General features: G+C 39.7%; 1 protein-coding gene and 1 long non-coding RNA gene across 4 annotated transcripts in view; one reads left to right on the top strand and one right to left on the bottom strand.

Moving 5' to 3' along the window:
• Tp53inp1 (tumor protein p53 inducible nuclear protein 1) overlaps positions 1-23,599 on the bottom strand; it is a 37,809-nt gene that overhangs the window by 3,765 nt on the left and 10,445 nt on the right. Inside the window, exons 4-5 of one of the 3 annotated variants that reach the window (XR_007212844.1) lie at positions 16,944-19,961; positions 5,851-5,854 (exon numbers count right to left, since the gene is read on the bottom strand). Coding sequence is in view for 2 of the 3 variants with exons in the window: in XM_048359159.1 (XP_048215116.1) it covers positions 19,712-19,961 (250 nt within the window). In the remaining variant the exon portion in view is untranslated. Of the gene's footprint in view, positions 1-5,850; positions 5,855-15,342; positions 19,962-21,774; positions 21,813-23,599 lie in introns of those variants that run through there. The other 2 variants (XM_048359160.1, XM_048359159.1) reach the window with 2 other exon arrangements.
• On the top strand, positions 14,700-15,544 carry LOC125360966. The gene is made up of 2 exons (XR_007212845.1): positions 14,700-14,876; positions 15,104-15,544. It is a non-coding gene; the product is annotated as an uncharacterized LOC125360966 (long non-coding RNA).

Genomic DNA, 23,599 nt, shown 5'->3' with positions numbered 1-23,599 from the left:
CTGTTACTTGAAATGTATCTAACTATAACCTTGATTATTAATGTGAACAGAGCCAACTGTATTTTTTTTTTTTTGCCAGTCCTGGGGCTTGAACTCAAGGCCTGAGCACTGTCCCTGGCTTATTTTTGCTCAAGGCTAGCACTCTAGCACTTGAGCCTTCCTGTTTATGTGGAGCTGGGGAATCGAACCCAGGGCTTAATACCCGGGAGGCAAGCACTCCACATTCCTAGCCCTGTCCAACTGTATTAAAAGAGAGATTAGAGCAATCTCAAAACAGCTTTGTGTGGAAAAGAAGCAGGTGAATGACGTATCAGAAGTACCTGATCAATGGACAAATGGGAGGTCTGCTAAACACCTGGGCTTCCATTGGACTAGATTCTAGTCCTGGGCTACTCCTCAAATTCTGAGTCTTAATAAAGCAATAAGTTAATAAATAAATAAAATTCACAATAGGCTTTGACTTTACCTGTAAAGTTATATTTTCCTCAAAAGCATCTGAGGCAATTATGGTATAATGTTAGTATTCCATAAAGCTGAGTGGTGAGTACATATTCCATGATGGCTATTAATCTCTGTGCCTTTTTGTGTTTTCTGTTTGCTGTCTTGTTAGCTCCCAAGCACCTCTTCTTGAGGTATTAATTTACCCCCTTCACCCTTGCCCTCTGCTTCTTTAGGTGACTGTGGCTGGGCTGAATCGGAGATACTGTGGCTGTCCTGTATCTATCATGGCAGCCCATTTCAGAAGCCTCTCCTTTGGGGTTAGCCGGGGCGGGTTCTGAGACCTCTGACCTGCTCCTGCTCCTGTAGCCCTTGGTATCTCATCACTGAGTCTTCCTTCCCTGTAACTTCCTGAATCTAGGGCTGTCATCTGGACTCAGTGCCCCCTCCAGCCCTGCTTCCGAACCTTACTTGAAATTGAGCCATGAATTTTTTTTCGGTTCCATTGTTTTGTTCTTTTTTTTTTTCCTCACAGACTAACATTGTACTGGTGTAACTTCATTTGGCCCTTTTGGCTATCACTTCCTTGCCAATCATTTTTTTAAAAATAATTTCTGTATTTTTTTCACTTTTCTTAATTTTTGACCCTTCATAGCAGCCTCTACAATGGTGTCTCTTCTCCCATGAGTCTTTTGTAATTTGATTTCATTCCTGAAATGTTTTTGTATTAAAAAAAAGTTCTTTTCTAAATCTCGTCTACTGATTGTGTCTTCTTGCTGTCATCTTCTATTGTGTGACCATCCCTTCCTGCCAGTTCTTTATTTTTGCCTAATGTTACCTTCCTGTGAAGCTGCTGTTGTCTTGTTAGATTTTTTTTCCCCCTAAGATTTATGGATAATTACTGGCTTAACATTGTCATTGTGCTGATATTTTCTTTCTGGGAGATGGTTTTCTTTTCTCTTCAGTCCTTTATTTTTTTCCTTTCTGGCCATACCTTTTTTGGAAATTTTTCTTAGGCCACCTTTGACTGGATATTGAGTTACAATATTTTATCCTTTACTTTTGGATGAATTGGATTTTTCTAAACTGGCGGTAAGAATCCTGTGATGAGAGAGGGGAGATAACTGTCCTCTATCCTCAGCTCCAGGGCCCTCTGTTGGGAAGGAACCTTTCCATGGCATCTTTCTGTAGGCAGATCTCAGACTTTAGGATTTGTACCTGATTCTGGTGGGCTCCATATTTGGCCTAGGTCTTTGTGCTTCCTTCACTAGCCACTGATCTCCAGGCATTCTGTTTCATCCTGCCATGGGCTCCTCTTTGTTGGAAGTGGTACTTCCCTCAGGGCTCTATGAACCTCTAAGCACTCAGCTAATTGATTCTTCCCTCTGCTGCTGTATGAGCCTCTAGGCACTCATCTGATTGTTTTTTTCCTTTCTCAGTGTTCTTGCTGCTTATTCATGCTCTCAGCAATGCCCATCTAGACTTATCTCTTGGGGTGGGAATTCCACTGGGGACTCCTGGAATCTGCCACCATCTAGATTTCTGTATATTTATTTCTACTGTTCCCCATGGTTTACTGAGGTTTGGGGATGATGCGACACATAATATGAAATCTCAGGATAGGAGACTCTTCACTTCCTTGTTTCAATCAACATGCAGAATTATTAGCCAGGGTGTGTTTGCACATGTGTGTGTCTGTGTGTATCGTGAAGGAGGAAGTATCAGTCAGGATTCCCTTCTTTCTCCCCTGTAAGAGTGGGTCTTAATAAAGCAGTAAGTTAATAAAATAATAAATAGTCTTCCATTTATCCTTCCTCTTTTAGTTTGGTCCTGCTCTTGAACTGTTTGAAATCCACCAGTTTTGTTTTTCTTTCTTTCTTTCTTTGATGCTTCCTGTTGTAGACCCCATAATACTAGCTGCATTGCATGGAATTTCATCCAAATCTTGCCTTCTGTATCACAGGAATGGCTTTACCAGGTTTGTGGGGAAGAGAGATACTGTTATTGTTGCATGGCTGCTCACATCACTATTAGATTGAAAACCTGTGAATTAGGAGGAGCATAAACTTAAAGATTAGCAATGTAATATGATATCATTCTAATCTACCAACAAGAGATGGTTATTGTGGGCCAGGAGGAAAGAGGGTGAGAAAAATGAGTTCTCGTATATTGCTGTTATGACTGAATTCTGTACCTCTGGAAATGTAGCCTTCTGCCTATGGGGGAAAAAGATTCCATTCAGCGTCGTTGGTTTACCTGTTATATGAAAATCAAGATTCCAGGTTAAAAAGGATGTGTGTCCAAGAGTTTACGATTGTTTTATTTGTACTACCAAAAAACATAAAGACAGGCAGGTGTTGGTGGTTCATGCCTGTAATCCTAGCTACTGAGGAGGCTGAGATCTAAGGATCATGGTTCAAAGCCAGCACAGGCAGGGAAGTCCATGAGACTCTTTTTTTTTTTTTTTCAAATTTTTATTATCAAACTGATGTACAGAGAGGTTACAGTTTCATACGTTAGGCATTGGATACATATCTTTTACTGTTTGTTACCTTGTCCCTCATACCCCCCTCCCTCCTCCCCCTTTCCCTTTCCCCCCCGAGGTGTTCAGTTCACTTACACCAAACAGTTTTGCAAGTATTGCTTTTGTAGTTGTTTGTCTTTTTTTACCCTGTGTCTCTCAATTTTGGTATTCCCTTTCAATTTCCTACTTCTAATACCAGTATACACGGTTTCCAATATACTCAGATAAGATTACAGAGATAGTGTAGGTACAACCACAGGAAGGTGATACAAGAACATCATCAATAATAGAAGCTACAGATACAGATGGGACATTGAAAGCAGTTACAACTGTGATATAACAATCGTTTCCATAACATGGAGTTCATTTCACTTAGCATCATCTTATGTGTTCATAAGGGTATAGCTATTGGGCTCTTGTGATGCTCAGCTATGACTTGCCTAAAGCTGTACTAATTATTCCCAATAAGGGAGACCATAGAGTCCATGTTTCTTTGGGTCTGGCTCACTTCACTTAGTATAATTTTTTCCAAGTCTTTCCATTTCCTTACAAATGGGGCAATGTCATTCTTTCTGATAGAGGCATAAAATTCCATTGTGTACCACATTTTCCTGATCCATTCGTCTACTGAGGGGTATCTGGGTTGGTTCCAGATTCTAGCTATGACAAATTGTGCTGCGATGAACATTGTTGTGCTGGTGGCATTACTGTGATTTTGTTTGTGGTCTTTTGGATAGATACCCAAAAGTGGGGCTGCTGGGTCATAGGGGAGTTCTATATTTAGCCTTCTGAGGAATCTCCATACTGCTTGCCAGAGTGGCTGAACCAGTTTACATTCCCACCAACAATGAAGTAGGGTTCTCTTTTGGCCACATCCCCTCCAACAATTGTTATTGTTAATTTTCTTGATATATGACATTCTTACTGGGGTGAGATGGAATCTCAATGTTGTTTTGATTTGCGTTTTTTTTTTTTTATGGCCAGTGATGTAGAGCACTTTTTCATATGTCTCTTGGCCATTCTCATTTCCTCATCAGAGAAGTCTCTTTGTAAGTCTTTAGCCCACTTGATGAGGGGGCTATTGGTTCTTTGCGGTTTTGTTTTGGAAGAAGGTAATTTTTTTCGTTCTGCATGTATTTTAGAGATGAGGCCTTTGTCCGTTGAATGGCCGGTAAAGATCTTCTCCCAGTCTGTGGGCTTTCTGTTTATCTTGCGAGCTATGTCCTTTGCCGTGCAGAAGCTCTGCAGTTTGATGCAGTCCCATTTGTCCAACCTTTCTTTGATTTGTAGCCTTTCTGGGTCATTGTTAAGGAAGCTCCGTCCTGCGCCAAGGAGCCCAAGTGTTTCTCCTACTCCTTCCTTTAGTGTTTTCAGGGTGTCTGTTTTGATTTCGAGGTCTTTAATCCATTTAGAATTGATTTTGGTGCAGGGTGATATATAAGGATCTAGTTTTAGTTTGTTGCATGTGTTGAGCCAGTTTTGCCAGCAACATTTGTTAAAGAGGCTATCTTTCTTCCAAACTATTGTTTTAGCTCCTTTATCAAAGATTAAGTAGGCGTAGTTCTGTGGGTTCATTTTTGGATCTTCAATTCTGTTCCATTGGTCTTCAGGCCTGTTCCGGTGCCAATACCAAGCTGTTTTTATTACTATAGCTTTATAATATAGCTTGAAGTTGGGTATTGTAATTCCTCCAGCTCCATGAGACTCTTATCTTCAATAAACTACTCAGAAAAAGCCAGAAGTGGCTCTGTGGCACAGAGAGGCACAAAGACAGATCCCAGGCCCTAAGTTCAAGCCCCAGGACTGGCCAAAAAAAAAAAAAGACAATTTGAATTTTAACAAAATGATGAATAAATTATGGATCATCAGCAACCTAGAATATAACATTCAGTTACAAAATGAGTTAGGATTACCTGATAGATATGAAAAGCTGCCTGCAATTCAGTCATAGATGATAAACTGCAAAGTAATGTTAATGTGATGACTTGGAAGAAAAGAGGAAGGCTTTATGAGTACATAATTACTTGAGAAAGAAGTGGCAGGATACCATCCCTGTTATAAGGAGTTACAGAATAAAGTTGGGATGGGGAGAAAGCACTAGCACATCTGTTGTTACACAAGCATATATTATATTGAGATTTTTAAAAATAAAAAAAAATCTTGAGAGACCGACATAGACAAGTGGTTTATAGTCTGCTTTCTATTTTAAAATGCTTGTAGGAAGGTTGGCAAATGTTCAGTCCTCATCTGTAAAAGGAATATCTACCTACAGTTCTGACTAAAGGAAGGAAATCACGTAGCACATGCTTTTTTTTTTGTTGTTGTTGTTCACACAGTTTGTAGCAGAATATTAACACATGCAAAATGTGTTAATGCTAGTGTGTGTTCTGAAGTTCTCATCTTGCCTTTGACCTATCTAAGAGGTAGATTACTGTTTTTCTGGGAAAACAACAACAAACCCCCCAACAACAGCTATATATCAGGTGGTAATTCCTGTTTTCCCTTAAATCCTTTCAGAGGTAAAAATGAGAATACTAATCAATGGTACCTTGGCCCTAAGAGGTTATTTTTGTGGTATTCCAGTTACTAGTAACCCAGCTGAGAAGAAGAGGGAGGGGGAAAGAGAGGAAAGGATGGAAGGAAGTGTTTGAACAGCCAAAACAGACGTCTAAAGTTCAGGCTCTCCACAAATCATTTGTTCTTGTTTTAGGCAGCCCAAAGTAGCATTTTCAGCCTTGGTGTGCTTAGTGAGGGTGGTGTGGTTTAATGAGGATGGTGTGGCAGGCACCAGAGGGCAGCCAGAAGTGACAGGTTGAACTGGGCCCAGGGCTGCAGACACTCACAGGAACACCCAGGAAGCCAATGGCTCACAATGAAGAAGTGCTGACAACACTGACTTTCTAGGGAGAAATGAACTCATTTCTTGTTTAGGTCACTGATTACAGTATGGCACTGTCAGGAAGAATCATTACCAGATAGAAGTCTTTTAGTTTTGCTACTTAAAAAGGTCAGATTTGTTTTTAAATTAGTACCATAACATTACAGTGATCGTCATGAGGTAAAGATCCAGTAGCTACCTATCTGTACTTAGAAATCTGCTTAGCAGGCAATGACTGGCATTAGAAATTGTTCAAAAAGAATATTAATGTGGGGGCTGGGGATATGGCCTAGTGGCAAGAGTGCCTGCCTCATATACATGAGGCCCTGGGTTCGATTCCCCAGCACCACATATACAGAAAATGGCCAGAAGTGGCGCTGTGGCTCAAGTGGCAGAGTGCTAGCCTTGAGCAAAAAGAAGCCAGGGACAGTGCTCAGGCCCTGAGTCCAAGCCCCAGGACTGGCAAAAAAAAAAAAAAAAAGAAAGAAAGAATATTAATGTGGAACATTGGGATGATTACCTACCAGTGCATCATTTCTCTTTCTGTCAAGATCCACAATCTTTGACACACAATCAAGATCAAAATCTTTGAAGGCAGATGTTTTTGGAGTTTAGAGCTTTTCGGATCTTTTGAAGGTAACATGTCTGTATACAAACCACACATTACATAACAGCCCAGACAACATCATATGGCAACACTCCACAGTCACATACAGTGTATAACTATGTGAAACCCCCAATTAAGACAAATAGGGCATAGTTTAAACAAACAGTAAACTGGTAAATGAAATCACCCCCCCCCCCCCCAATCTTGGGGCATGAAACCAGGGCCTGGGCTGTATCCCTGAGCTTCTCTGTTCTCAATGCTAGCACTCTACCACTTGAGCCACAGCATCACTTTTGGCGTTTTCTGTTTATGTGGTGCTGAGGAGTCAAACCCAGGGCTTCATGCATGCTAGGCAATCACTCTACCACAAAGCCACATTCCCAGTCTTAGTGGTCTTATTATGGAAGACATAAACCTTTAAATTTACATAGTGAAAGCCAGATATGTTGGTATATCCACAAACCACAAGCAGGGATTTACCCCTAGTTCCTGTGCATCCTACAGCAGAAGAACATGAGCTCTTGTCCCCAGCAGGGACCCAAGGGAACGCTTGATGCCAGCAGGAGCTGGATTAGAGTCAGTGCTGTAACGGAGCCCTTTTAACATACTTTCCCCATGTCCTATGGTTCATTAACTTGTGTTTCCATCTAAGTAGTCCCTCTAAACACCTGTTCACTGGTAAATATGCATAGTTTAAGGCAAGCTATCAACTGCGTATTGATTTTCTTCCCATCTGTATTTGCAATTTCCTCTTCACTGTTACTGTTAACATGATGATTGCTATATTTAAAACCATTTTGAAGTTTATCCAGTTAAAGAAACACACAATGGGAGTTTTAAGAGTTTTTTTTTTTTCTATGCTACTGGGTTTGAATTAGAGCTTTGTGCTTAGTAGGCAGACGCTATACCACTTGAGCATGTCCCCAGGCCCAGTTTTGTTGTTTTATTTTTTTTTTTTGCGGGTCGTAAGGCTTGAACACTGGGCCTGGGCGCTGTCCCTGAGTTTCTTTTGCTCAAAGTGAGTGTTCTACCACTTGAGCCACAGTGCCACTTCCAGCTTTTTTGAGTAGTTTGTTGGAGATAAGAGTCTCACAGAGTTTCCTGCCTGGGCTGGCCTTGAACCACGATCCTCAGATCTCAGTCTCCTGAATAGCTAGGATTACAGGCGTGAGCCACTGGCTCCTGGCACCCAGTTTTATTTTATTTTTATTTTTGGTGGCCAGTCCTGGGCCTTGAACTCAGGGCCTGAGCACTGTCCCTGGCTTCCTTTTGCTCAAGGTTAGCATTCTGCCACTTGAGCCACAGCGCCACTTCTGGCCGTTTTCTATATATGTGGTGCTGGGGAATCGAACCCAGGGCTTCATGTATATGAGGCAAGCACTCTTGCCACTAGGCCATATTCCTAGCCCCTCAGTTTTAGTTTTAATTGACATGTATTAAACATTTCTTCACTGTCAGCCCTATCTATACTCTTAGTTAGTACCACCTGAGTAGCTAGGATTACAGGTGTGAGCCCTCGGTGCCCATTTGCTTTTTAATTTTTCTGCTTCTTTAAGTGTGCATGGTGATGGTTCTACTTAGTGATCTTTAATGAGATGCCTCAGCCACAAGGCGATCTTTTTTGTTGTTGTTTTTTCCAGGTGTGGGGCTTGAACTCTGGGCCAGGGTGCTGTCCCTGAGCTCTTCAGTTCAAGGCTAGCACTCTACCACTTTGAGCCACAGTGCCACTTCCAGTTTTCTGGTGGTTAATTGGAGAAAAGAATCTCGTGCGTGGACTTTCTCTCCCGGGCTGGCTTTGAACCACGATCCTCAGATCTCCACCTTCTGATTAGCTAGGATTATAGGCCTGCCAGAGCCACTGTCAGTGCACTGACAGGATATCTTTTTGCTTCACACTGAATAAGGGGCACTGCCTTTTTTTTTTCTCCCTAACCTTTTGTTACCAGTCAGAGTATCTTTGAAGATGGTATTTTCATGGTTACAAAAGAACAACCACAAAAAAGCAACAAAGTATCAATCCGTGGGAGATACTTAGGGCAGAATGCTGTGCTATAGTTGTCTTAGGTTAGTGTAAGCCAGGGTTTGCAGCAAAATATTGAGAACCCTTCACATTTCAGAACTGCAAGTAAGGAATTATAGACTGACATTTTTGGTAGAAATTTTTCATGTGATGAAAGATCATCAGATACATGAGTTCCTTAAATGTTTCCTAAATGAGTGGGTCAGTGACTCCCAAGTGTTTTCAACCAGAGACCCTGTTAACCATGGTATGTACAGCTGTCAAGGGAAGGTTCTCATTGGGGTGGATAATCAACATAGTCATGGTGAAATAATGCAATTTTTTATGCCTAGTGTACTAATTGAAGTCATACAGAACATTTGTTAGTGTAGTATCATAGTTTTAATGTGTATACATGGTATAGATGCCATGTACCTGTTATATGTATACAACAGCCAGGTATACATATACAAGTAGTTTCAACTGAAGTCCAAGGGCATTTGGTTGCAAACCACAATATATAGCCCATGGTTTACCCACAAGAGCGAATTTTTTTCTTCAGTACTGAGATTTAAACTCCGGTCCTCTGCCTTGCTAACAAGCAGTCTTGCCACTGAGCCACACCTCCAGTACTGGGGTTTTAACTCAAGTGCACCACCACCTGGGCCATGTCTCTAGCCCTTTATGTTTTTGGTATTTTAAAAATAGGGTCTTGTGGGCTGGGAATATGGCCTAGTGTCAAGAGTGCTTGCCTCATATACAGGAAGCCCTGGGTTTGATTCCTCAGCACCACATATATAAAAAAGGCCAGAAGGGGCGCTGTGGCTCAAGTGGTAGAGTGCTAGCCTTGAGCAAAAAGGAGCCAGGGACAGTGCTCAAGCCCTGAGTCCAAGCCCCAGGACTAGCAAAAAAAAGGCTCTGCCCGGCTGACTATGATCATTCTATTTATATAGGTGCCCACCACCATGCCCAGCTTTTGGTTTGAGATAGGGGTCTCACAGATTTTTCTCCCCAGACTAGCCTTGAGAACAATTCTCCTGATCTCTGTTTCCCGAGAAGCTAGGATGTCAGGAGTGAATAATCCCTCCTGGCAAAAATGAATGTATAGTTCTTAAAAGTACAAAATCAGGGGCCAATATGGTGGACTATGCCTGTAATCCCAGCTATTTGAAGGCATGGGGATCACTATTCCAAGCTGACCAGACAAAGTTTCAGACCCTCTGTATAAAAAACAAAAACAAACAACAACAACAACAAAAACAAATGACAAGCAAAAGGACTGCAGGATATGGCTTAAGTAGAATGCTTGCCTAACAGGTGTGAGTTCTTGAGTTTAATCCAATCCCCAGAACTCTCAAAAGAAGAGAGAAAATACACAAGAAAGCAACAGGTAGCATCATGCACAGAGAGAAGAGTCACAGGTGTGCACAGTTCAGAGTTTATTGTTTAGATGTTACCAGATCATGTATTCACAAGGCAAAAAGCAAGTTGAGATGAAGAACACTCCTAGAGATATATCCCCAGTTTTCCCAGACTGAGACTTCTCCATCCTTTACTTTCTTCTTTCTGACCTCCTCATCTCCACCCTAATCACACACATTTGGTCTTCAAAATATCTCCAGCTCCCTTCTCTTTGCAGCCCAAACCTTATAGGAAGTGTTTAGTAAGTGTTGAATGGGGTAACCTGATTTCTTACCACACTATAACAAGTTTCTGAAACAGTTTAAAGCAGGAAAGATTTATTTGGGCTTATAGTTACAGAAGTTTCAGTTCATGGTTGGCTCTCTTTGCTTTTTTTTTTTTTATATACAGGTAGTGAGCTTACCTCATGTAAGCACAGAGGCAGGAGGGTCCTGGGATAAGACACAGCCTCTAAAAATATGTCATCAGTGAACTGCTTCCTTCAACTAGGCCCATCTCTGAAAGTTTCCATTACTTCCCAATAATGTCATCAAATTATGAATCTAGTGCAAGATGCGCTTGTAATCCTAGCTACTCAGGAGACTGAGATCTGAAGATTATGGTTCAAAGCTAACCTGGGAAGGAGAGTCTGTGAGGCTCACCTCCAGTTAACTACCAAAAGCCAGATGTATAGCTGTGGCTCAAGTAGTAGAGTGCTAGCCCTGAGCACAAAAGCTCAGGAATACCATCAAGGCATTCTGTTGTTGTTTATTCTCAAGAAGTCATACACTTTGGAATGTCACTGGTTTTGTGCCATTTCCATGATTTGTTTCATTATTTTCAGAGAAACAAAAATCCATACCTTGGGTATTACGCACCTGCTTTTGACAGTACTAGGTCCATTCTGGTATTTGCTCTTGTCAAGTCTCATTGGAGCCCCCTGGTGGCACAGAGCAGTAATGTCCTGTCTCCTTCAGGCCAGCATTCTGCTTCAGCATTGTCCTGTAACATTCAGGTGAGCCCTGTTAGTCTCAGTATCCATCTAGAGGACACTGAGGGGAATTCCAGGTATTTTGTATTATCTGAATGATTACATTATATATAAGTCAGAATTGTAAGCCAACTAAGATGGCAACATAGTCTAAAACATTGCAGTGAAAAATTGAGAAGTCTACATAAGAACCAAAATAGTTGCAAAAAATTTCTAAATTAAAATGGAACTGATTCAGGAAGGATCTGCATGTCTTTTTTTTAACACACAATTTCTTGTACTCTTCTGGCAATGTGTGTCATAGAGGCTGTTATCTCTAACTGATAGCTTTACAATGGGCTGCTGTGGATTGGTTATGTAGGGATAACACTATGTAGGGATAACACTTTCTCTGTGTGTGTGTGTGTGTGTGTGTGTGTGTGTGTGTGTGTGTGTGTGTGTGTGTTGTAGTAATAACACTATATAAGAAAAACAGCCTGGATAAATCCAAGGTAATTAGTCTTGGATCACAAATTATAAGATCCTAACCAGGTATCTTTTTCTTTCTATTGCTATATAAAAACACTTAGCCTGGGTACTTTTTAAGTGATAGCAGTTCTCACAGCTGTGGAGGATGCAAAATTCAAGATCAAGGTAGTCATAGATTTGGCATCTGTGAAGTCTTGCTGTGTGCTTTCAAGATGATGCCTCTTGCTAAGTCTTTACATGGTACCATGCTAGAGGTAAAAAGAGCCAAACCGTTCTCTAAAGCCTTTTTACTTTTTAATTTTTTTGAGGGTATGGCTCAAGTGGCAAAGCACTTGTCTAGCAAGCTTGAGTCATTGAGTTCAAGCCTTAATACTGCTAAATTTATTATTACAGCAATTACTGGAGTGTGTGTTCCTTCCCCAGAATGATATGAAAATTTCAGTGTGTATGTAAGAAAACATGAGAGAGACTGGTGTTTTAGTCCATGGTGGCTGTCATCACTGTTACTATAACCTAGTGCTGCTGCTAAACATCTGTTCTCAAGTTTTAAGATGCTCCCAGATGCCTCTCCAGAGCCCAGTGTGCTTGCTCCTCTCCCCTCCCAGCTTGGCTTATCCCTAGAGGGATGTCTACTACTTACTCATAAAGCTATGTTGCATACTTCTCATTAACTCCTCAGGGAATTCCTCAGTAGCCCCCACTGGGATTCTATTCAGTTGAAGTGAGCTGCAGTGGAAATGAAAGCTGCCATTACTGAGTCTCTGTCATCTATTAGTCTAGTGGTCACACATACACCACTCATTTGCATTCTCACTTTTGAAACCACCTAGCTTGATCCTTGTTAGCCAGGCTAGAAGAAAAGCTCTTTCATTACTCTATGGAAAGTCAAGGAGCCATGTGAACAAGCTCATCTCAAGTCATAGAAACTCCAACCCAAATTAGTTTAGGCAAAAAAAGAAAGAAAGAAAGAAAGAAAGAAAGAAAGATAGCTCACATTATAGTTCCAGGTAAAGCTTGGTCAAGGTATTAAGTTTTGTTACTAGAGCAAGTCTTATCTTTTCTCTCTCTTGTGCATTGGCTCTATTTCTGATAACCTTCCTGTTTGTAGAGTAGATAGATGTTGTAGTTCTGGGTTTGTGTGTTCTTTACTGACGTCAAGTGGAAATGAGTCTTAGCCTTTCTTCCAGCAGCTCTAGAAAACCTCGGTGCATGTCATTAGTTTTGATTAGAACACAATCCTATCCTTGACTAACCTGTGGCTACAGGGAACGCATAATCTGATTGGCCTGCTCTGAATCACATGCTCACAATGAAGCTAGGAATAGTGTGACCACCTGAAACTAATATTAAGCATGAAGATAAATCCCTAAAAGAAAACTGGGATGCTATTATGAGAAGGCAAATGGTATACACAATGGCCAAAAAACAGTATGTCTCTTCTTCACTTGGTATTTTTCTTAATTTCAAATATAAATTATGCCCTTTGATAATTTGATGATTGCTGCAATAAGGAAAGAGCCAGTGCCACTGATACCCACAATGTAGGCCTCTGACCTGTGAGTCTCAATTGTCTTTGTGAAACACTAGGCAGAAATGAGGCCCATATGTTCCCTTGACTAGTAGTAGCAGCATAACTTGAAAACTACTTAGAAGTACATATTCTCAATGTCAACCTGGACATACTGAACTAGGAACTTCCAAGTGGTGGAACAAGCCCTTTGTGTAGCTGTGATACACAGTGAAGTTTGAGAACAACCATACTAGGGGTTTGCTACTTAAAATTGTGGTCTGTGGCAGCATGGGAGCTTAATAGTACGCAGATCTCCAGACCCACTGAATTAGAGCTGGTATTTAAAATAAGACCCTCCCATATGATTTAGATGAATAAAGATAAGAATTTCTACATATAAATATAATTGTGTGCTTCAAATGGTTGTATTATATATATATATATTTATATCTGTTGCTATAGAAAGGTATACATATGGGCTGGGAATATGGCCTAGTGGTAGAGTGCTTGCCTCTTACACACGAAGCCCTGGGTTCAATTCCTCAGCACCACATATATAGAAAAAGCCAGAAGTGGCGCTGTGGCTCAAGTGGTAGAGTGCTAGCCTTGAGCAAAACGAAGCCAGGGACAGTGCTCAGGCCCTGAGTTCAAGCCCCAGGACTGGTTAAAAAAAAAGAAAAGTATATATGTATGCATCAAATGATTGTATGAGAAAGTTACAACTTAATTATGTTCATTTATATCTCCAGTGATTCTTTTTTTTGGTGGGGGGGCAGTCCTGGGGCTTGGACTCAGGGCCTGAGCACTGTCCCTGGCTTCTTTTTTGCTCAAGGCTAGCACTCTGCCACTTGAGCCACAGTGCCACTTCTGGCCGTTTTCTGTATATGTGGTGCTGGGGAATTGAACCCAGGGCCTCATGTACACGAGGCAAGCACTCTTGCCACTAGGCCATATCCCCAGCCCCTCTCCAGTGATTCTTGATCAGACACCCTTTCCATCATTCTCTCCCATTTCTTCTGTCTCTTGCCCCTCTGAATGAACAAAGTTTGGTAATATTGAGTGAAGGGCCTTAAGAGAGTAGACAAGGGGAACTATTTAGAGTTGCTCTCAAGGACTGCCAAACAATGGCACTTGGCGTTGTATATCCTCCATACCTACTGTGCTGATCCCATCAGGTGTGTTATCCAACAGTTCTTAGGCAGTTCAAATGTGGAAACAGTCCTGTCTCGGGATCACTTGAAGTTGAAAGTGAGCACTACAAGCAGATTAAAAAGACTCCTTTGCATCGTGTTTTTCATCTCTGATTACAGACTCAAAAGATAATAAAAATCTGCCCTGTACTGGGCACTGGTGACTCACATCTGTATTTCAAGTTACTCAGAAGGCTGAGAATCTGAGGACTTAGTTCCAAGCCTGCCCAGGCAGGAGAGTTGTGAGACTCTTACCTCCAATTAAGCACCAAAAAGCTATAAGTGGAGCTGTGGATCATATGTTAGATTGCTAGCCTTGAGCACAAAAACTCATGGTCAGTGCTCAGGCTCTGAGTTCAAACCCCAGGACTTGTCAAAAAAAGTCAGTTCTATGATGGGCCACAGATTTATTCTTTGGGTTTCCTGTTCAAATATTCTACATTGGCTAGTTCAAGTCAGATACCCACAATAGCATGCATTAATGTCATTGAGGAAGGCCATATTGTCCTAAAATATTACTGTAAGATTGTGTCTTTATCTGGCAGGGAATTCATTGAGAAGTCATTAAGCTAGCTTTATAAAGGCTAAGAAATAGCATGTGGAGAATTCTATATTCATTTAAAATAGTTTAAAGTAATAGAGCACCTGGCCTAGCAAGTGTGAGGCCCTAAATTAAAGCTCTAGTAACTCCCCCTCCCCTCCAAAAAATAGATTGGATAGACGTAATGATAACTGTCAAGGGAATCCCCTTAAGTTCCTGTTTACCCAAGTGGTTACTCATTTTATATGAGAAAGAAAAGCAAACCCCAGACCCTCACTATTACTAATTTCACATGAACCTTTTACTTGCTTGCTTATTTGTTTTTGCCAGTCCTGGCGCTTGGACTCAGGGCCTGAGCACTATCCCTGGCTTCTTTTTGCTCAAGGCTAGCTAGCATTCTGCCGTTTGAGCTGCAGCACCTCTTCTGGCTTAAACGAGATTGGGTGCGTTCAGGGTGGTATGGCCTCTTCTGGCTTAGATATGTGGTGCTGAGGAATCAAACCCAGGGCTTCATGTATATGAGGCAAGTACTCTTGCCACTAGGCCATATTCCCAGCCTACTTATCTTTAGCCCAGACTGACCTTGAACAGGAGATCTTCCTTACTCAGGTTCCAAATACTGGGGATAACAGGTGAACTGCCATGCTTTGCTTTACAGGCTTTTTAAAATTAAGTATTCAAAGTGCACTATTAAGTGTGTTTTTCATATGAACAAAACTAAACAGCAATTATTTTAAAATCAATTTTACCCATTTTTCAAGAATAATGATTACAGACAAAAGAATATGACACGTGTGAAGTTAAAGGACATTTTATTTACTGACAGGATTAAAAACTGTAACTCCAGGCAGTGCAGATGCACTGACCCCATAACAAGGAACTGGTGTTGATACACAATGCTTAAGCAATGCTACACTTATTTTTGGCAAAGTGCTGTATTGTTCACTCTGTATAAAACTATCTAAACCAATCAGTATAAAATTTTTTTCTAAAAACAGAAAAAATTAGACAGTGGCTCAAGAAAACAAGCTGCCATTTATGCATAGATTGATGTACAGTAGAGACCCTAACCAAATGTCCCTTTTGAGTTTTCAAGTTGATGAAAAAAAATTGTGTCCAGAAACACACTAAGAAGGCACATAGTACATCTACAATACTCTTCCGTCTCCATAACACATACCTTGCCCTTGAAAAGCAAATGTGTTCACAATTTTACTTAAGGAGAAAATAAAGCCACTTCTTACAAAATAACACACACAATTATTGATTGAAGTTCAAACCTCTGGAAGAAAACACATCCAAAAAGGAAACAAAACCACTTACACACTGAGGCCTGAAAATACACACATGTAACCACCCCAAATACTGGTTTGGTTTTTACACAAGTCCACCTACAAAACAAATACTATAACTTCAGGCAAAACTGGGCAACAATTACAAACATTTTTAAATGTCACAAGAAAAATTCTCAAATGATACACAGAACATTATCCACTTAAGCTGCCTTCTTCAGAATAGTAACTTCTCCCACATAAAGCATGTTGTTGCAAAAAGAAAAGATCCTCTTATTTGCATGCTTTCTGATGCCTTCCTCCACCTCAACCAGTAAACTGGTGTCAAATTTCAAGTGAAATATGTACATAACAAGGCCAATACCATTTTATTATATAGACTTCTTTAAGTAAAGCATTTACATAAACACTTAAGCATTATAATAAGTAGATAAGAATGCTACTTATAATACATTGCATGGCTGATGTCAGCGAAACCATCCATAAGCCCAGCTTTTAAGAGTTAGACATACTTATAGGTCTTACAAGAGAAAAGCTCACTTCAGGGGAATATTATGAACATATACTAGTATCTCCCAGTACAAGGAGCAGTCTTTTAACTAATTCAGAAGCAAAACTAATGCTTGGAACCTTTTCTTACTAATGTATTAAATGTAAATATTGGTCTTCTAGTTGGAATCCTTCATTTTTTTTTTGTTTTGTTTCCAGCTCAAACAAAATTTTTTCTTAGGAGTATAGGCAATATATTTACTTAAAGAGGAAGAAAAATAGTAAAGAAATTCAGATTTCAACACAAAGATTACAAACCAGTGTACTGTACAAATTTCAGAAGCAAAAACAATAGGTGTTGCTGAATGGCCCTCTCAAGTTTTAAGTAAACTATCTTCTGGCTAGCATCGAAGAACTGAAACAGAAAGGGTATGTAAACAGGAATAGTTTGTATGGGAACTGGAAAAGTACACAGGAAACTTATGTTTCAAAAAATGTTCCCTGCATGGGAAGTCAAAAATCAAATTACTTTGGGTCTTTTTGTAACCCCCTCCCCCAACCAAACAAATGCATTGCCACAACTGATAAATAATGGATGGCTAAACTTCAGATTACAGTACAGTTAGCTGAGGAAGAAAAAGTAATAAACATGGGACATACATTATATAATGTTTGTTAACAAAAATCCAAAACTTTGAGCAATGTGGTGCATTGCAAAAGCTCAAAAACTCATAACATTCTATGTCAGTTTAGGAAAAAACAAGAGCTACTAAATTTCAGAGGGGGCTTATTTCTTACTGGTTGAATTTTTATGTAATATGCACTATAAAATAGCACATTGTAAACCACTGATACTTATAACAATAAAAAATAGTTAACTAACAAAATGCATTTTGGTCATATTCTAAGGAAATAGTTAACAGGTCAGCATTGTTTTTTGTTGTTATTGAACTGTGTCTTACACACAGTAGATACCTAACAAACACCTAATGACCCAAAACTTAAACTGAATTATGTAACTATTTTCTTCAATTCTTATATGTGCCAATTTTAAACAGAAACTTTAGTACTGACACAGAAATCACAGTGTGTTGTCACAGGTGGTGTGGTAATCTTAATCCTGAAAAAAAATCCCTATGATTGAAATTTTTTGTTTTCTAGAAACAGCATAAAAAAGCTAGGCTTAGGTATTGCAAACAAATCACTAACTGATCGAGATGTAAATGTGTTTAAGCTATCAAGAAACCTGAAACATAGTAGTAAAAAACCATAAAAACATTTCGACTTTATATACAAATCTGTTCACTGCCAAACAAATTCTCATGGCTGAACCTCTAACTTGTGAGGTTCCAACAACTTGCAAGTGATGTAAGAAAGAGGCCCCATGTAATCAGAGGCTTAATCTAAACCACTTTTCACTGGTCTATTGTCAAGTTACCAACATATGGCCTTAGAACAGGCATGGTGTAAAACATACACACCTTCACGAAAACTACCTTATCTCCCAACTCTGGTAAACACAAATAATAACAAATAACTTCTTTGACAAAACTTTACAGAGTTGGCCCCTAATAAGAAAACAAATAAATAAAAAGGAAAGACTGTCTGGGGATAAGGAAAAAAAAGGGATCTAGATACTTGTTCTAAAGGGACATCCTGGCACTTCATTACAGCCAGGGGGAGAACAATTTAAACCACCATCTAAGTATATACTTGACCTCTTCCAACTCTAAATGCCCTGGTCTAGTCAGAAAAAAAGCACAACTCTTTCCTGAAAATCTGCCAGGGCTCCCTGTATCAATCTGCTGCAGATACTGAAAATATAATACTTTACACAACTACCTGCTACTTTTTTTCATGAATACATTTTTCATAGATATGTGCTCATTGAGTTAGGGCTACAGAGAACAAGAGAACATAAACTGTATGATTATGCAGGCAATGCTACTGTTCTGTCAGTAGAATGTACTTTGAACTGTAAATGTGGTTACTTTTCAAGGATGTTGAGTGTGGATGGCTCAGCCAACCCATCACAACTGCTAAAAATGAAGGGACTGGCTAAAGAGGTAAGAGCATAGATTTCCCTCTGTGTCTACTTAACTGGCCTACATGAGAGTTGAACCTTGCACCCTGGCCTCATTAGCACCAACACTGAAGAACAATTGAGGCAAAAAAGCCGCCACAGACCCCTCCCCCCAATTCAGTAGAAAGGCCTTTGGAAGATGGTGCAAGGTTCAGTTCTGGTTAGCCACTTCCATTCAGTATACAATCCTCACAACTGGGAGGGAGCTGAATGTAATTACACCTCTGTTCTGGAGCAAACAGAGGCCAAAGTGGTTAAAGAGTTTGCCTGAAGTTAAAACAACACGAAAACTCAAGGAAACCAATCTGTTACTTCACTTAGGTGCAATGAATAGATATAACCAGAAATCCTCCCCTCACCCTTGCTTGTCCCCCTGGCAAGACTATTTTTCACTGTATTTATCTCTTTTCTCATAGGCAGACAAATATTAAGACACTCAAAAGCGCCTGGACAAATTCTTCTCAATTTACAGGTGATGGTGATATGAGATGGAGTAGGTAGAGCTGACAGGAAAGAATTCAAACAACTATTGGACTAATGAGTTACTTACAGACATAGATTTTTCCCAATGTAATTTCACAGGTCTAGTTTCTTCCCTTGGCATGAGACAAGTGCTTTTGCCCATATACCTGTAGTACCACATCATGGAGTCACATCAAAATTACTGAATGCACTATTCACCAAGTGTAATGTACCTGAATTACACAATGAACTGTATAACTAATCCAAAAAAAATCATACATACAAAAATATATCAAGTTTTCTTTCAAAGGCAAGTCCAGCCATAATTCCATTATATCCAATGGGAACTATCACCTGTTAATGCTCATGTTAGTGTGTAAAAATGTACTCCTTATATACAGAAAAGATTATCAAGTACTGGTCAATAAAGTGTATGGCTGACCCTGAGAATAAAGTTTTGCTTACTCAAAAGATTGATTAAGTAATACAAAATAAAGTGAAATTGAAAGATGCCTAGTCTTGTACTTGGGGGAAGATATGTCTTTAAGATTCTAACTCATGTACATATTAATAAAGACATCCCCAAACACTGCAACTGTACTGATATGTTTCCAAAAATATTCTGCAAAAAATCTACAGAAAAAGTAAGTATTAGGAACAAGGCATTATGTGATACACAGCATAGAAACTGGTTTTTAAGATAGTGTCTAACACACTGACAAACTATGTGATTGGTCATCAATTGTCTGTAAAAAGACAGCATTTTCATTGTACATACATGCACATCCACATATATATGCACAAACCAAGTGAAACCAACTAGCAAAACTTGAAATTCTTAGTAATTGTACTGACGTGGGCAGGGCTGATGAACCACCCAGCCATTGTGCTTGACTTGCCGAGAGTAGCAATCCCTGGTAAGATTTTGGCGGCGAAGGCTATTTCTGTTCAGAGACTGTCTTTCACTATGTTCTTTTATCCACTGGGAAGGGCGAAAACTCTTGGGTTGTTCTAGAAAAGTTGCATGAGCAGCAAGAGCTGCAACGTAGCAGTGAAGGTGCTGCCCCATTTCACTTTGGGTTTCCACTCTGAAACAGAAAAGAACAAAGTGTTAAAAGAACAAGGAATATTATGAAACTCAAAAAGATACTTAGCAATTCCATTTGCAATGCTCATTTGTTCATGCTGGATGGGAGCTTAGTGTCTCATGACAGACAAATCTATATTTTGTGACCACACTGACTGATACTATTGCAGAAGAGAAACCATTATCATTTTTCGTGTGTGTGTGGGGGGGGGAGTTATGTTATATAGCTCATATTGGCCTCCAACTGGTGATCCTCTTTCTGTAGCCTGAGTGCTGGCATTACAGATATGTACTACCACCCAACTGAGAAGCCAACTTTTAGTAGAAACATGCCATATAGTCCACAGATGGCTAAGTAGACTGTGTACTAATAATATGCTTTAAACTTAAGAATAAATTTAAGAAAGCTTTTCTGGGAGGGCAACTAACATCAACTGTATATCAGTATTTTGCCAACTGTTTTGCAAATACCTATTTTTGTTCTCAACCATCTTACCATCTTCATTTACAAATAAATTGATGCCAGGTGCTGGTGGCTTATACCTGTAATCTAGCTACTCAGGAGGATAAAATCTGAGGATCACGGTTCAAAGCCAGCCTAAGCAGGAAAGTCTGTGAGACTCTTCTCTCCAATTAACCACCAGAAGACTGGAAGTGACCTTGTGGCTCAAGTGGTAGAGCACTAGCCTTGAGCTGACGAGCTCAGGGACAGTGCCCAGGCCCATAGGTCAAGCCCCACCACGGACCAAAAAAATTGTTTTTTATTGACAACAAAGCATTATGCCAATAGCATCTTCACAGATGAGTTCTGTCTACAAGTAAAATGTCCTAGGTAACATGTTTTAAATCTGTATGTCATAGAAATAATATAAGGAATATTCTCTGCTTATTTTAGGAAACTCTTAAGTTTTTATTTATATCACAACATGGCACATGTTGGAATGGCATTTGTATAATGTTTAAAGACCCTTGAGGAACATGTAATCTTAAAGCATGGCTACAGATGCATGATTACTGCATGTTCTCTATATTAAATGATAACTTGTAGAATTGATGTAAATTATATTAACACATAAAGAGCTTTTTTTTTCAGTGCTGGAGATTGAACCTAGGCCTTGTACATGCTGGACAGGTGCTCTACCATTGAGCTACATTCACAGTCCAAGTTTTAAGACTTAGGTGTTACTTTAACAAGAATGGCAGTCACATACGTGTGTGTGCGTGCACGCATACATGCTGGTCCTGGGGCTAGAACTCAGGGCCTGGGGAATGGCTCTGAACTTTGTAGCTCAAGGCTAGTGTTTTACCACTTGAACCACAGCTCCATTTCTGTTTTGTTGTGTTTTTTTTTTTAATGATTAATTGAAGATACGAGTGTCACAGACTTTCCTGCCTGAGTTGGCTTTGAACCTCAATCCTCAGGTCTCAGCCTCCTGAGTATCTAGGATTACAGGTGTGAGCCACCAGCACCAGTTTTCATATTCTCCCTGAGATCACTTGAAAATACGATTATATCATTCTCTATCTACTATCTATCCACCCATCTTTCTGAAATTAAGCATTAGATTCCATTGAGAAATTAATGAAGAGCTGGAAATGCAGTTCAGTGGTAGAGCACTTGCCTAGTAAGTCCAAATCCCTTGGTTCAATCCCCACATCTACAAAAATAACAACAATAAAAACAGCAAAGAAGGAAAGAACTAGAAGGAGTTAGTATAAAGAAAGTTGTTTGAAAAAGGCTGCCATCTGAGTCCCTAACCTCCCTTCACAGACTGATAACATAGATCACACAGTCTCAAAGTGAATATACTTACTCTGTGCCCGTGAGTCTTATAAGCAGGTTTTTCTGGCCCTACAAATGTTAAACGATGAACTATTAAATTACTAGTAAGATTTAAAAATGCTATTTTAATTTTACTGTTAGGATGTGGGTCAACTTTATTAAAACTGATTCGCTCTGGGTCATTAATGACACATGTTACTTAAGATTATGATAGCTCATAAACTCACAAATATTTATATTTATAAATGCAATAAATGCCCTATGAAGCCCATTCCAGTTATGAAGCATCTTACTTTTGTATGGCTTGTAATCATGTCCCTGAGGCTAGATAGAATGGAAGCAATATAACTTTTGAAAGACGTGTTTTATTGCTTGCTCAGAAAACAGATGTTTACTACATAGCTAGCCTCCTAATTTGATTACACCTGATTTGTGTGTGTGTGTGTGTGTGTGTGTGTGTATTTAGAGATTAAACCCAGAATCTCATCATGTATGTTAGGCAAATGATTTATTATTGAGCCATACTCTTGGTATTTTCTTGTTTTTACTGAGACAGGGTATAGCCAAGTTGCCGTTTACTTTGAGATAAGGTCTCTTTGTACTGGCCTCAAAACTTTCAACCTTTCTGCTTCAGCTTTACCAGTACTAGGATTATAGATGTATGCCATCACACTCAACCCTAGTGGGTTTTTCTTATAAGAGCTTCAAATCCAAAAACAAAGATGTTAAAAGAAACACATTTTATTACTATTATAAACTATTATAAACCTATAATTAGGAAGACTATCCTGTGTACTGAATTTATGCAAAGTCACATGTATTATTTGGATAGTTTGTATATGGAAAATACCTACTGTTTAACTCTTATAGGTTATATGTACAATTAATGAATGCAAAAACAAACTGGATACAAGACATGTCTCCTCCATCCCCATACTGGAGTTTGAATTCAGGGCTTTGCCCTTGCTACTTTAAGTTAGTGCTTTATCACTTGAGCCACATCTACAGCCCTTTTTTGTTTGTTTTTGCCAGTCCTGAGGCTTGAACTCAGGGCCTGAGCACTGTCCTTGGCTTCCTTTTGCTCAAGGCTAGCACTCTACTACCTGAGCCATAGTGCTACTTCTGGCCTTTTCTGTTTATATGGTGCTGAGGAATTGAACCTAGGGCTTCAGGCATGCTAGGCAAGCACTCTACCACTAAGCCACATTCCCAGCCTCATCTCCAGCCCTTTTTGCTTTTATTTTTCTAAGAAGGTATTATTTTTAGCCCAGGCCAGCCTAGACTATAATCATATTTACAACTCCCACATATCTAGGATGACAGGTGCACACCACCATGTCCAGCTATTTATTGGAAATGGAGTCTTGCCAACTTTTTGCTTGGGCAAAACTTCAGTCCTTCTGATCACAGTCTTGATTCTCAACCAGCAAAGACAAGCTTTTTACTGCATAAAATTACAAATAAATACAACTAAATTCCTTGCACAGTTCTGGATTGGATGCTGGCTTGATGAAATATTCTAGACTCTTAAGAAAATATGAGTATTATTTGGGTGGTAAGGTAAATATTTGCTGAAGCAAAATGCTGGGAGATCATTAAGCAAGCAGGTTGTAAAATAGTACCTACGGTATGATTCCATTTGCATGGAAAGTGTGTTGGATTATATGTGTGTATGGTGTATGTGTGAGTGGAGACAGAGAGAAAACAAAAACAATCTGGATGAATATTCTCTGGAGTGTGAATAGGATTCATCTCTAGGTCATCCCAAAGTTTTAAAGTTTACATATTTGCATTTTCTGCAATGTTCATGAAGTGTACATGAGTGGATTCCTCAAATGAAAGATTCAGCAGGCAGG

Source organism: Perognathus longimembris, chromosome 12, assembly GCF_023159225.1.
Source record: "Perognathus longimembris pacificus isolate PPM17 chromosome 12, ASM2315922v1, whole genome shotgun sequence".
In the NCBI taxonomy this organism is placed as follows: Eukaryota; Metazoa; Chordata; class Mammalia; order Rodentia; family Heteromyidae; genus Perognathus; species Perognathus longimembris.
This window is presented reverse-complemented; position numbering and strand designations above follow the sequence as displayed.